General features: G+C 44.5%; 1 protein-coding gene across 6 annotated transcripts in view; it reads left to right on the top strand.

The window, feature by feature from the left end:
* Positions 1-12,478, top strand: part of LOC119970362 (solute carrier family 28 member 3-like) — a 422,249-nt gene that overhangs the window by 139,984 nt on the left and 269,787 nt on the right. For all 6 annotated transcript variants that reach the window (XR_005461594.1, XM_038804850.1, XM_038804849.1 and 3 more), the window contains exon 7: positions 1,855-1,968. Coding sequence is in view for 5 of the 6 variants with exons in the window: in XM_038804850.1 (XP_038660778.1) it covers positions 1,855-1,968 (114 nt within the window). In the remaining variant the exon portion in view is untranslated. The remainder of the gene's footprint in view (positions 1-1,854; positions 1,969-12,478) is intronic.

The raw sequence follows: 12,478 nt of genomic DNA, 5'->3' as shown, positions 1-12,478 counted from the left end.
GTATGGATTTATTAATTGTGCCACTGCAAATCAGGATTCAAAGTTCTGATACAGGGAAGCACTGGCAAATGAAAGTTTGAAACCCTCAAAGCTTCAAAGACATTTGAAAACTAAGCAATGCAAGTTCAAGGTCAAACCTCTTTAATTTTTTCAATGGATGCAGTGAGATCTTAACTGATCAGCTGAAGTCATTATCAGAAATGTAACATTGAATAACAGAGCACGTGAGGTTGTGAGGACTGAGCAGGCTCACCTGTTACATTAAAGGTCAGTGACAATGGTGGGTTGCAAAGTTTGGGTCGCATGGATCGCGAAGGTCGACCGGCATGGGTCACAAATGTTTGCTGGCATGGATCCCGAAGGTCAGCCGGTGTGGGTCCCGTGCATAGCTGTTGGTAAAAAGGGCAAAAACGTTTGAAAATCTCTGGTCCAACATAGAGGGGATGTATACAGTAAATGGCAAAAGTCTTTGGAACATAGAAAGCCAAAGAGATCTGGGCATACAGGTCCATGAGGAGATGTGCGAGCTGGTATTTTTACACAGAGGGTAGTGAGTACCTGAAACGCGCTGCCAGGGGATATTGTGGAAGCAGATACATTAACGGTGCTCAAAATGCATCTCAACAAATACATGGATAGGATGAATATAGAGGGATACGGCACTAGGAAGTTCTGAGGGTTTTGGCATGACCGGTACAGGTCTGGAGGGCCTAAAGGTCTGTTCCTGTGTTATATTCTTTGTTCTTTGTACATCTGTCAGGGTTATACCTGCTCGATTAGTATTTGTACTGCCGAGCCACTCGTGGTGAAAGATGCCTGTGCTTCTTTCAGTTTTTCCTACACGTGATGTTTAGACATGGGGGAATGATGAACATTCATGTTGGGAGGATGGCATTTGATAATTGCTGACAGGTTTCCTTGGTCATGTTTGGCCTGAAACCCGAGGTCATGGAATTCAGCATTAATTTTGAGAACTTCCTCAGCCTCTATCGGTGAGATTTGTACTCTCCCAAAGCCCAATCCCTTACACAGTTAAAATAGGGTTCTGTTATCATTCACCTTGAGTGAGACAGGACAGAAGCAAAGATGGCGATGGAGGAGTCTGATCACTTTTGAAAAAAATTTAATTCAGATTCCTAAAGTGGGATTTGAACTCACATTCTGCTGGATTATTCACCTAGGCCTCTGGGCTACAGATCTAGTAACACAACCACAATGCTACCTTGCCCAGAACACAATGCTGATTATTTCAGCCACCAACCAGGGAAGGAATCATGATCATACAGCATAAAAATCAGAAAACTTGTTTTTTTAGAGCTCAGGGAGGGGAAATTACACGAAAATTGTTAGAAAACGCATCTCTACTTTGAAAGAATGAAACACTCGAGTTGTAATTATTGTGTTCATACTGAAATCAAAAACACTTTATTAAAAAGAAAAAAATTGGGAACCAATGGTATTTCTGTTCAAATACATGCAAGTACCCAGACCATCTAAATTCAAACCCAACTCCCAAGAAGTGTAATAAAATTGTACTGAGAATCATTGTTTAAAGCTTAAAGGTTGCCACCAGCATGATGAACTCAACAAAGTAACTGAGCATGTTTGAAGAAAACAGGGTTATCTATATGTTGATTACGTAACTAACTTTGTCAGAAATATATCTTTGAACCTGAATATAGTGATTTTGGTTTCTGCATCTGAAGGAGCTTGATTTTGGATTGATTTGGATCTTCCATTCAGTTTGGCTCTTGCTCCAAGCAGGATTTTTAGTAAATAATGAGAGAAATGCTAAAATGATGATTCTGTAATTAAGTTCATCTTCTAAAATAATTCTTATTGCATTTATCTTAGGTAAAATGGAGAACTGTTTTCTGGGGCATAGGCTTGCAGTTCATTTTTGGACTCCTCATTTTGAGAACAAAGGCAGGATTCACTGCTTTTGAATGGATGGGAATACAAGTACAGGTATTTGGGCGATTATGAATTATTTAAAAGAAATATTGCACTCAAGTATTTATCAAATAACAGCCGATTTGGAAATCATTGCGATGACATGACGGAGGATAGGTTATTATATGCAGTGTCATATATGAGAAAAGTTCTGTACCCACATTTGTGGCCATGGCTTGGGAGTTAGATGCAAGTTCTTTAAACCCTGAAATTCTACAACCATTCCAGCAAACCTCCACCATATAAATCCAGTGGGAGTTTACTGAGAAACTATACACTCAACCAGTCCTGGCAATGCAAGATCCCTGCTTCAAAGCAGAATTTTCAGGATCTTGTGGTCGTGGAGCGGACATTCATACAACTGATGGGGCCACTGCTGAGAGGGGCAGTGTGCCATGGAGAGTGCCAAATGCCACTGTGCATGCTCAGTGGTGCTCTCTGCTCTTCCTCTGCAGTGGGGCTACGCTTCTGATGAGTGAACTGAGGAGCGGCAGAACCTGGTGGCTACTGTGTGCATCGCTGATGGACATGGCGATGTCCACGTCCATCAGCGATGGACCCATGGCCCATCTCAGAATCAGTCCCCATTACTCCACCCGGTCCTGGCAGATGCCCCCCCAGCCAGCGGCACAACTGTCAGCCCACTATTGCAAATTTGGAAACTTTTATTACGTCCTCGCTCTCCCTCAGCAGCCACAGCACCCGATCCGCGTTTTTAAATACCACAAGTGAACCTCGCTGGAATCACCTTCGCCTGGGGGCGGTGGAGCATCGCAGATCCCTGGAGAATACCGGGCCACACCTGTTGATGATATCCTAATGTATGCAAAATACGGGTTTGCATGCTGGTATGGCGCATGGAGCACATTGACGCCACCAGCAGGGCACCGGAGCATGGCGGTCGGTTCTGCGACCGGTGCCAACCTTGAATTTTGGTAGATGCCCAATTCCCCACCGGATCACAATTCACGATTCCAGCATCGCGAAGCGGAGAAACCAGCCCATAATATGAAGTCGACATGCGGATCAGCTTTTGATGACAGGAATTAATCTGCAGGAATCAGAACCTCAGTTGAGAACCAGGCACCGAGTCAACATCAGAACACTATGTTGACTCCAGTTGAGTCATTACCATGGGCAATGCCCCAACCAAGCCAAAGACACCAAAAGTTGCAGCAAACACAAAAAAACAGAGGCCTGAGGTTCACCAACAACCACACAGAGAATGACGGCCTCAGAAACGTCTGATGTATTGATTTGTTGTTGATTGATTGCTAGTGTTATACAGTATATTGTGTCAGAAACCTTTGATTTAAAGGGGGAGGAAAATGTGTTATCATGATATTTTTAATGCTTCCTCACTAGTAGCCTTACAGTGGAACAGAGGCATTTAAGAGACCAATCATGATGTCATTGGCCATTTGCACGGGCAAATGGGCAGTGTAACATAACAGCCTGTAGTGCTAACATCTTCTAATAAAGTTCTTTCTTTGCATCTCTGAGACAAGCAGACTTAATTTTAAAACTACCACACATGCTTTAACTCCTACTCTTTGGTTTTTTTGTTTTGGATCATCTTTCGATCTATTCTGCTACCTGGCTCCAACTCCATATATTCTGACCTTTGTTGCATGTCTTTTACGTGGCACCTAGTTACAGCTTTTCTGAAGGTCAATGTATACCTTTATCCACTGTATTTCCTTTGTCTATTCATTGTTATTTATTCAAATAATTTAATAAGGTTGTTTCAACTTCACCTTTTAAAAATATATGATGACTATTTCAATCTATATCTAGATATTTTACATTTGGCAAAGTCTATGATCTACCATTGGCGTTAACTGTAGACTATAGCTTATGAAGATTGGAATTAACTTTAAATCTGTCAGTTTTCTGGCAGTATTCCTTATTTCTATTGATTCTTTTTTATCAATGGACATAGTGGACGGGATTCTCCAATAATGGGGCTATGTCCCCACTCCAGCGTCAAAACGCAGGCGTTTCACTCTGGACTTTTTTCAAGAAAGTCCAGAGCGATTGTGATTCTCCTACCTTAGGGGGCTAGCAGGGCCCTGGAGTACTCCATGCAGCTCTGCTTGCCGATACGGGACTCTACACTTCCGGTCGGGAGTCCGCGTATGCTGCCCCGTGCTACATGGCGGACTAGCAGCCACGACCATATAGGCCCCCCCGAGATCGCGCGTGTCCGCAGACCGGTGGTCCCCAATCGCTAGCCTGGCCATTCCTGAGACCCCACCTGGTGAAGGATCCCCTCCGCACCCCCACGAGGGCGGCCGTTCCCAACAGGCAAAACATGGTTAGAACCATGCCGTCGGGTACTCAGCCAGTTTTCATTGGTGAATCACAGGGGAGGCCTCTGTCAATGGCACCCTACCTGCGCTGCGTAGACCGTGGGCGCACGATTCGCGGTATTCTCCGGCGACCAGAGAATTGCGGGAGCGGCGTCATGCCGGTTTTCGGCGTCAACGCCCATTCTCTGCCCCCCACGCCGATCGCGATTTCGGCTCGGAGAATCCCGCCCAGTGTTTCTTTTTAAAAAAAAAATAAATTTAGAGTACCCAATTCACTTTTTCCAATTAAGGGGCAATTTAGTGTGGCCAATCCACCTAGCCTGCACATCTTTGGGTTGTGGGGGCGAAACCCACGCAAACACAGGGAGAATGTTCAAACTCCACACGGACAGTGACCCAGAGCCGGGATCGAACCTGGGACCTCAGCGCCATGAGGCTGCAGGGTTAATCCACTGCACCACCATGCTGCCCCCGCCCAGTGTTTCTGCCATCAACTTCCTTGTTTCTTTGTGGAATTTCCATCTGGACCCAAAGCTGTGTACATAATAAGTTTGGCTACTATTTTCCTTCTCTTAAGTTTGGTAATATCTCCCAACCCCTTTATTAACCTCTTAGTGAAAAACTAGGCTTAATACCTACAACAAGAACAATTTGTGCCTGAACCTCCACGAAATGGCAATCACAGTTGGATTGCCACTCTGTCGCTACTTTATTACCTTGTAATCTTTTTGATCCTATCTCACTCGATCTTCCAACTCAGGCTGGGTGGGAACTATGCATGGCAGTATGCTGTTGAGGCCTTCAGTTGAGCACTGTGACAAGGAGGCAATGCCTTTAGTTTCTGGCACTGGCTGCCGTAAACCATGTTGAAAGGTCCAGCTGGGGAACGTATGTTTGTCAGATAAGTGTGTTATAGGCCAGGATTTAAAAACTCCAAAGTATATTATGGAGTTCACCTCACCTATAACTTTTTGTTGAATTTTGCTAGGATGAGCACAAGAGCCTTCACTTGAGGTGTGATTCGACAGTCTTCCTAGATACTTTAATCAAAATAAGCTTTATTCTAAGAATTTAAGAACAAAGAACAAGACAGCACAGGAACAGGCCCTTTGGCCCTCCAAGCCTGTACCGATTATGATACCAACCTTTGCTAAAACCCTCAGCACTTCCTTGTGCCGTATCCCTCTATCCTATCAATGTGTTTGTCAAGATGCCTTTTGAACACCGTTAATGTATCTGCTTCTACGTAAAAAAACACATCTCTAAACTTTGCCCCATGGACCTTAAACCTATGTCCCCTGGTGACTGACCCCTCCACCCTGGGAAAGAGTCCCTTCCCATCCACTCTATCCACGCCCCTCATAAACTTGTAGCCCTCAATCAGGTCAATCCTCAACTTCTGTCTTTCGAATGAAAACAGTCAAAGAACAAAGAACATTACAGCACAGGAACAGGCCCTTCGGCCCTCCCAGCCTGCGCCAATCCAGATCCTTTATCTAAACCTGTCTCCTATTTTCCAAGGCCTACTTCCCTCTGTTCCCGCCTATTCATATACCTGTCTAGATGCTTCTTAAATGATGCTATCGTGCCCACCTTTACCACCTCCGCTGGTAAAGCGTTCCAGGCACCCACCACCCTCTGCGTAAAAAAACTTTCCATGCACATCTCCCTTAAACTTTCCCCCTCTCACCTTGAAATCGTGACCCCTTGTAACTGACACCCCCACTCTTCTGAAAAGCTTGTTGCTGTCCACCCCGTCCATACCTCTCATAATTTTGTAGACCTCAATCATGTCCCCCCTCAACCTCCGTCTTTCCAACAAAAACAATCCTAATCGACTCAACCTTTCTTCATAGCTAGCACCCTTCATACCAGGCAACATCCTGGTGAACCTCCTCTGCACCCTCTCCAAGGCATCCACATCCTTCTGGTAATGTGGCGACCAGAACTGCAAGCAGTATTCCAAATGTGGCCGAACCAAAGTCCTATACAACTGTAACATGACCTGCCAACTCTTGTACTCAATACCCCGTCCGATGAACGCAAGCATACTGTATGCCTTCTTGACCACTCTATCAATCTGCGTTGCCACCTTCAGGGTACAATGGACCTGAACTCCCAGATCTCTCTGCACATCAATTTTCCCCAAGACCCTTCCATTGACCATATAGTCCGCTCTTGAATTTGATCTTCCAAAATGCATCACCTCGCATTTGCCTGGATTGAACTCCATCTGCCATTTCTCTGCCCAACTCTCCAATCTATCTATATTTTGTTGTATTCTCTGACAGTCCTCCTCGCTATCTGCAACTCCACCAATCTTATTATCATCTGCAAACTTGCTAATCAGACCACCTATACCTTCCTCCAGGTCATTTATGTAGATTACAAACAACAGTGGTCCGAGCACGGATCCCTGTGGAACACCACTAGTCACCCTTCTCCATTTTGACACACTCCCTTCCACCACTACTCTCTGTCTCCTGTTGCCCAGCCAGTTCTTTATCCATCTAGCTAGTACACCCTGAACCCCATACGACTTCACTTTTTCCATCAACCTGCCATGGGAAACCTTATCAAACGCCTTACTAAAGTCCATGTATACGACATCTACAGTCCTTCCCTCATCAATTAACTTTGTCACTTCCTCAAAGAATTCTATTAGTTTTGTAAGACATGACCTTCCCTGCACAAAACCATGCTGCCTATCACTGATAAGTCTATTTTCTTCCAGATGTGAATAGATCCTATCCCTCAGTATCTTCTCCAACAGTTTGCCTACCACTGACGTCAAGCTCACAGGTCTATAATTCCCTGGACTATCCCTGCTACCATTCTTAAACAAAGGGACAACATTAGCAATTCTCCAGTTCCGGGACCTCACCCGTGCTCAAGGATGCTGCAAAGATATCTGTTAAGGCCCCAGCTATTTCAACCCTCGCTTCCCTCAGTAACCTGGGATAGATCCCATCCGGTCCTGGGGACTTGTCCACCTTAATGTCTTTTAGAATACCCAAAACTTCCCCCTTCCGTATGACAACTTGACCGAGAGTATTTAAACATCCATCCCAAGCCTCAACATCCGTCTTGTCCCTCTCCTTTGTGAATACCGATGCAAAGTACTCATTCAGAATCTCACCCATTTCCTCTGAGTCCATGCATAAATTCCCTCTTTTTTCTTTAAGTGGGCCAATCCTTTCTCTAGTTACCCTCTTGCTCCTTACATACGAATAAAATGCTTTGGGATTTTCCTTAACCCTGTTAGCCAAAGATATTTCATGACCCCTTTTAGCCCTCTTTATTGCGCGTTTGAGATTCGTCCTACTTTCCCGATATTCCTCCAAAGCTTCATCAGTTTTGAGTTGCCTCGATCCTATGTATGCTTCCTTTTTCATCTTAGCTAGTGTCACAATTTCACCCGTCATCCATGGTTCCGTAATCTTGCCATTTCTATCTTTCATTTTCACAGGAACATGTCTGTCCTGCACTCTAATCAACCTTTCCTTAAAAGACTCCCACATTTCAAATGTGGATTTACCTTTAAACAGCTGCTCCCAATCCACATTCCCTAGTTCCTGCCGAATTTTGTTATACTCTCCTGGATGCTCCTTACAAACTCTGCTCCATCTACGCCTCCAACACTACACGAATCCCATTCAATGTTGGGGAAGTTAAAATCTCCCATCACAACCACCCTATTGCTCCTACATTTTTCTATAATCTGTCTGCATATTTGTACCTCAACTTCATGCTCGCTTTTGGGAGGCCTGTAGTAAAGTCCCAACAATGTTACTGCACCCTTCCTATTTCTCAGCTCCACCCATATTGCCTCAGTGCTCGAATCCTCCATCATGCCCTCCTTAATCACAGCTGTGATATAATCTCTGGCGAGTAATGCAACTCCTCCACCCCTTCTACCTCCCTCTCTATCCCTCCTGAAGCATCTATACCCTGGGATATTCAGTTGCCAGTCCTGCCCTTCCCTCAACCAAGTCTCAGTAATACCAATAGCGTCATATTCCCAGGTACTGATCCAAGCCCTAAGTTCATCTGCCTTACCTGCTACACTTCTCGCATTAAAACAAATGCACCTCAGACCACCTTTGCGTTCATCATCTCTTCCCTGTCTACTCTTCCCCTTAGTCACATTGAGTTTATTGTCTCGTACCTTACTGGCTTTAGTTGCTGCTTCTTTACTGACCTCTAACTTCCTAATCTGGTTCCCATCCCCCTACCACATTAGTTTAAAACCTCCCCAACATCGTTAGCAAAAGCACCCCCTAGGACATTGGTTCCAGTCCTGCCCAGGTGTAGACCATCCTGTTTGTAATGATCCCACTGCCCCCACAACCGGTTCCAATGTCCCAAAAATCTGACCCCCTCCCTCCTACACCATCTCTCAAGCCACGTATTAATTCTGACTATTCTTGAATTTCTACTCTGGCTGTCCCGTGGCACTGGTAGCAATCCTGAGATTACCTTTGAGGTCCTACTTTTTAACTTATCTCCTAACTCCCTAAATTCTGATTGTAGGACCTCATCCCTTTTTTAACCTATATCGTTGGTGCCTATATGCACCACGACACCTGGCTGTTCACCCTCCCCCTTCAGTATGTCCTGCAGCCGATTGGAGACATCCCTGACCCGAGCACCCGGGAGGCAACATACCATTCAGGAGTCTCGTTTTCGACCACAGAAACGCCTGTCTACTCCTCTTACAATGACTATAGCCCTGCCAGTCTTTTTCCCGCCCTTCTGTGCAGCAGAGCTAGCCATGGTGCCATGAGCCTGGCTACTACTGCCTTCTCCTGGTGAGTCATCTCCCCCAACAGTATCCAAAACGGTATATCTGTTTTGGAGGGAGATGACCGCAGGGGACATCTGCACTGCCTTCCTGCTCTTTCTCTGCCTTTTGGTCACCCATTCCCTGTCTCATTCACCAATCCTAATCCGCGGTGTGACCAACTCACTGAACGTGCTATCCACGACCTCCTCAGCATCGCGGATGCTCCAAAGTGAGTCCATCCGCAGCCCCAGAGCCATCATGCGGTCTAACAGGAGCTGCAGCTGGACACACTTCCCGCACATGAAGAAGTCAGGGGCATCGGCCACGTCCCTGAACTCCCACATTGCGCACGAGGAGCATAACACGGGTCTGGGATCTCCTGCCATTTTTACCCTTTACCTTAACTGATTACACATATAGTATCAAGTAATTAATAAGTGAAAGGAATAAAGATTTTACTTACCGATCACAATACTCACCAACACAGGAAGGTTAAATTTCTCCCAGCAACTGCTAATTGGAGCACTTTCCTTGCCTGCCAATCAGGTCACTGCTTTGCTGTGATGTCACCCTTCAAGGTAAGTTTTTAAATAGATAAATTTACCTTCCCGACAACCACGGTTGTTTTTTTTTGGTTAGAGGAGGGGATAGGGAGGAAACACTGAGGAAGTGTTTTGGGTTTAATTGTCACTTGACAACAGCCCCTTCACAAACCACCTTCAAATTAGCCTGACCGCGCTGCACGTATGCAAATCTCCCTGGAACAACCAATCAGTCAGAGACTATTCAGCTCTCCAGATCGCTAAAAGCCTTCAGACCAGGCAATGTCCTGGTAAATCTCCTCTACACCCTCTCCAAAGCCACCACACCCTTCTGGTAGTATGGCGACCAGAATTGTACGCAAATATTCCAAATGATGCCTTACCAAGTGTAGCATGACCGCCAGTTTTTAAACTCGATGCCCCGTCCAAGAAAGGGAAGCATTCCGTATGCTTTCTTGACTACCTTGTCCACTTGTGTTGCCACCTGCAAAGATCTGTGGACTTGTACTCCCAGATCTCTCTGACTTTCAGGTATATTTCCCCTCTATATCAGACCTACCAAAATGCATTATCTCACATTTGTCCAGATTTGCCATTTCTCTGCCCATGTCTCCAACCAATCTATGTCCTGCTGTATCTTCTGACAATCCTCAACACTATCTGCCACTCCACCAACCTTGGTGTCATCCGCGAACTTACTAACCAGACCGTATACATTTTCCTCCAAATCGTTTATGTGCACCATGGAGGCCCAAGCACCGATCCCTGTGGAACACCACTAGTCACAACCTTCCATTCAGAAAAATACCCTTCTACTGCTACCCTTTGCCTTCTGTGACTTATAGCTAAGTTCCGCACGCATGAATGCGGACTCAACCGGGATCTGGGATTCATGTCGCATTACATTCGGCCCCCACCAACAAGCCTGGACTTGCAGAGGCCTACCAACTGAACTGGCTTGGGACAATTCACACCTCTTTAACCTGGAGTTACCTCTCTCTCTGCATCTTTGATGATTTGATTGCCTGCAGGTGCTCGCATTCCGGGGCATCTCTGACTGTGTCTATATAAACATTTCTGGAACAAGCCTTTCCATTCACCTGAAGAAGGAGCCGTGCTCCGAAAGCTCGTGTTTGAAACAAACCTGTTGGACTTTAACCTGGTGTTGTAAGACTTCTTACTGTTCTGTGACCAAGCTAGTTCTGTATCCATCTTACCACCTCACCTCTGATCCCGTGTGACTTCAACTGTTAGTTAACATTTATAACCAAAACATATATAACTAAATAGCAAGAATCTTTATCAATTACAAACATAAAGACCCCACAGGGTGATATTAGTCTATGTATAACCCTTAATTAATTCCCCCTTAACTGTTCCAATTCAAAAACAAAATCCCATAAGCTTAAAAACCCCTTTATGAAGGGCGTGGCTCAACACTCGGCATTCTCACTTGAATAAGACTGGCTATTCCTGAGATTCTGACCCCGCCTCATTAACAGGTTTAAACCTTCCGGAAAGCAAACTAAATCTTTTAAGTTACCAGAACAGCAAGTACTTCTAATCCAATGTTTTTTTTCTTGGAACAACTCTTTAAAATATAAATAGAGAGACAGGCCAAAACACTTCTCTGTCTGAGTCCACAATAGCTTAAAGTGAAAGCGAAAGTAAAGAGCCACAGCCCAGCTCCACCCACACAATGACATCACTGAAGCCATGTGATAAGACAAAAATCTTTCTTAAAGGGACACTCCCATGACACCGCCCCCAAGAAAAAAAATAAACCACCAACTTCAAAGATGGTTTCATTTTTCAACTTTTCATTTGCCCAGTTATAACAATTGGCAATAAATATACATTTTTTAAACAAAAACAGAACAGGCAAACGTTTTCAATAAGTTAGTGCATTTTAGTTCTTTGTCTTCCTGCAATTAGAATCCCTTTGATTGACAGTCTCCTTGAACAAGAAGGTCTCTGCACGATCCATCCATTTCTCTAGAGCATCACCATCTTTCTTTGAGAGCAGTACTTTTGTTCAATCCGATCACAAAGCCTCTTGTAATTCTCCAAAAAAGCTTGAAGATCCCGGGACGTTAATTCCTGACTACTGGGTGACACTTTCTTAAGAACTGTATTTATATTGTCTTTCAGAATCCTCACTCTAACCTTTCTGCAGCACCTCTTTTGTCCGCTTCATCTCCTCCACTGAAGTCTCTTATTCCTTGGGTTATTTTACTCAAAGTCCTTCTCTATATTCCTCTTCGGCCAGCAGGGTCCACTTCGGCATCTCTGCAAGTTCTTTCCTCAAGTTCAATGTCTTCTCTGTCCTTCAGGCAATCTAGTCTGCTTAATCTGGTTGCTCACACTTTCCTATCTTGTTCGGTAGTCAACCATGTGAGATGCCATAAATTTGGAGATAGTTGACACCAGCTGTATCTTCAGTGACTCCTAAAACTCATTCATTGATATCAACTTTGACTGAATGTTCTGAATTTCATTCATAAATGTTGTGCAATGTTACACCTTCTCAAAGCAGTCCTCCAACCATGGGATAGGATAAGAGTCTGTTCTTGTAACTGCATGAACCATTCTATAGTCCACACACAATCGTTGGGTACCGTCTGGTTTTGGTACCATCATTATGGATGAGCTCCATTGGCTGCAACCCACTTCTTTTATGCCCTTTTGAAGCATACTTTCAATTTATTTTTCTACCAGTACCAATTTTAAACGGTTAATTCTATATGGATGTTGTTTAATTGGAACATTTCCCACATCTACATCATGTATAACTATTTTAGTACTTCCTAACTTATTTCCACAAACTTCCCCATGTGATATACCTATTTCAGGTCAGCAGCTTTTTTCTCTGGAAGGTAACTCAA

Source organism: Scyliorhinus canicula, chromosome 8, assembly GCF_902713615.1.
Source record: "Scyliorhinus canicula chromosome 8, sScyCan1.1, whole genome shotgun sequence".
In the NCBI taxonomy this organism is placed as follows: Eukaryota; Metazoa; Chordata; class Chondrichthyes; order Carcharhiniformes; family Scyliorhinidae; genus Scyliorhinus; species Scyliorhinus canicula.
This window is presented reverse-complemented; position numbering and strand designations above follow the sequence as displayed.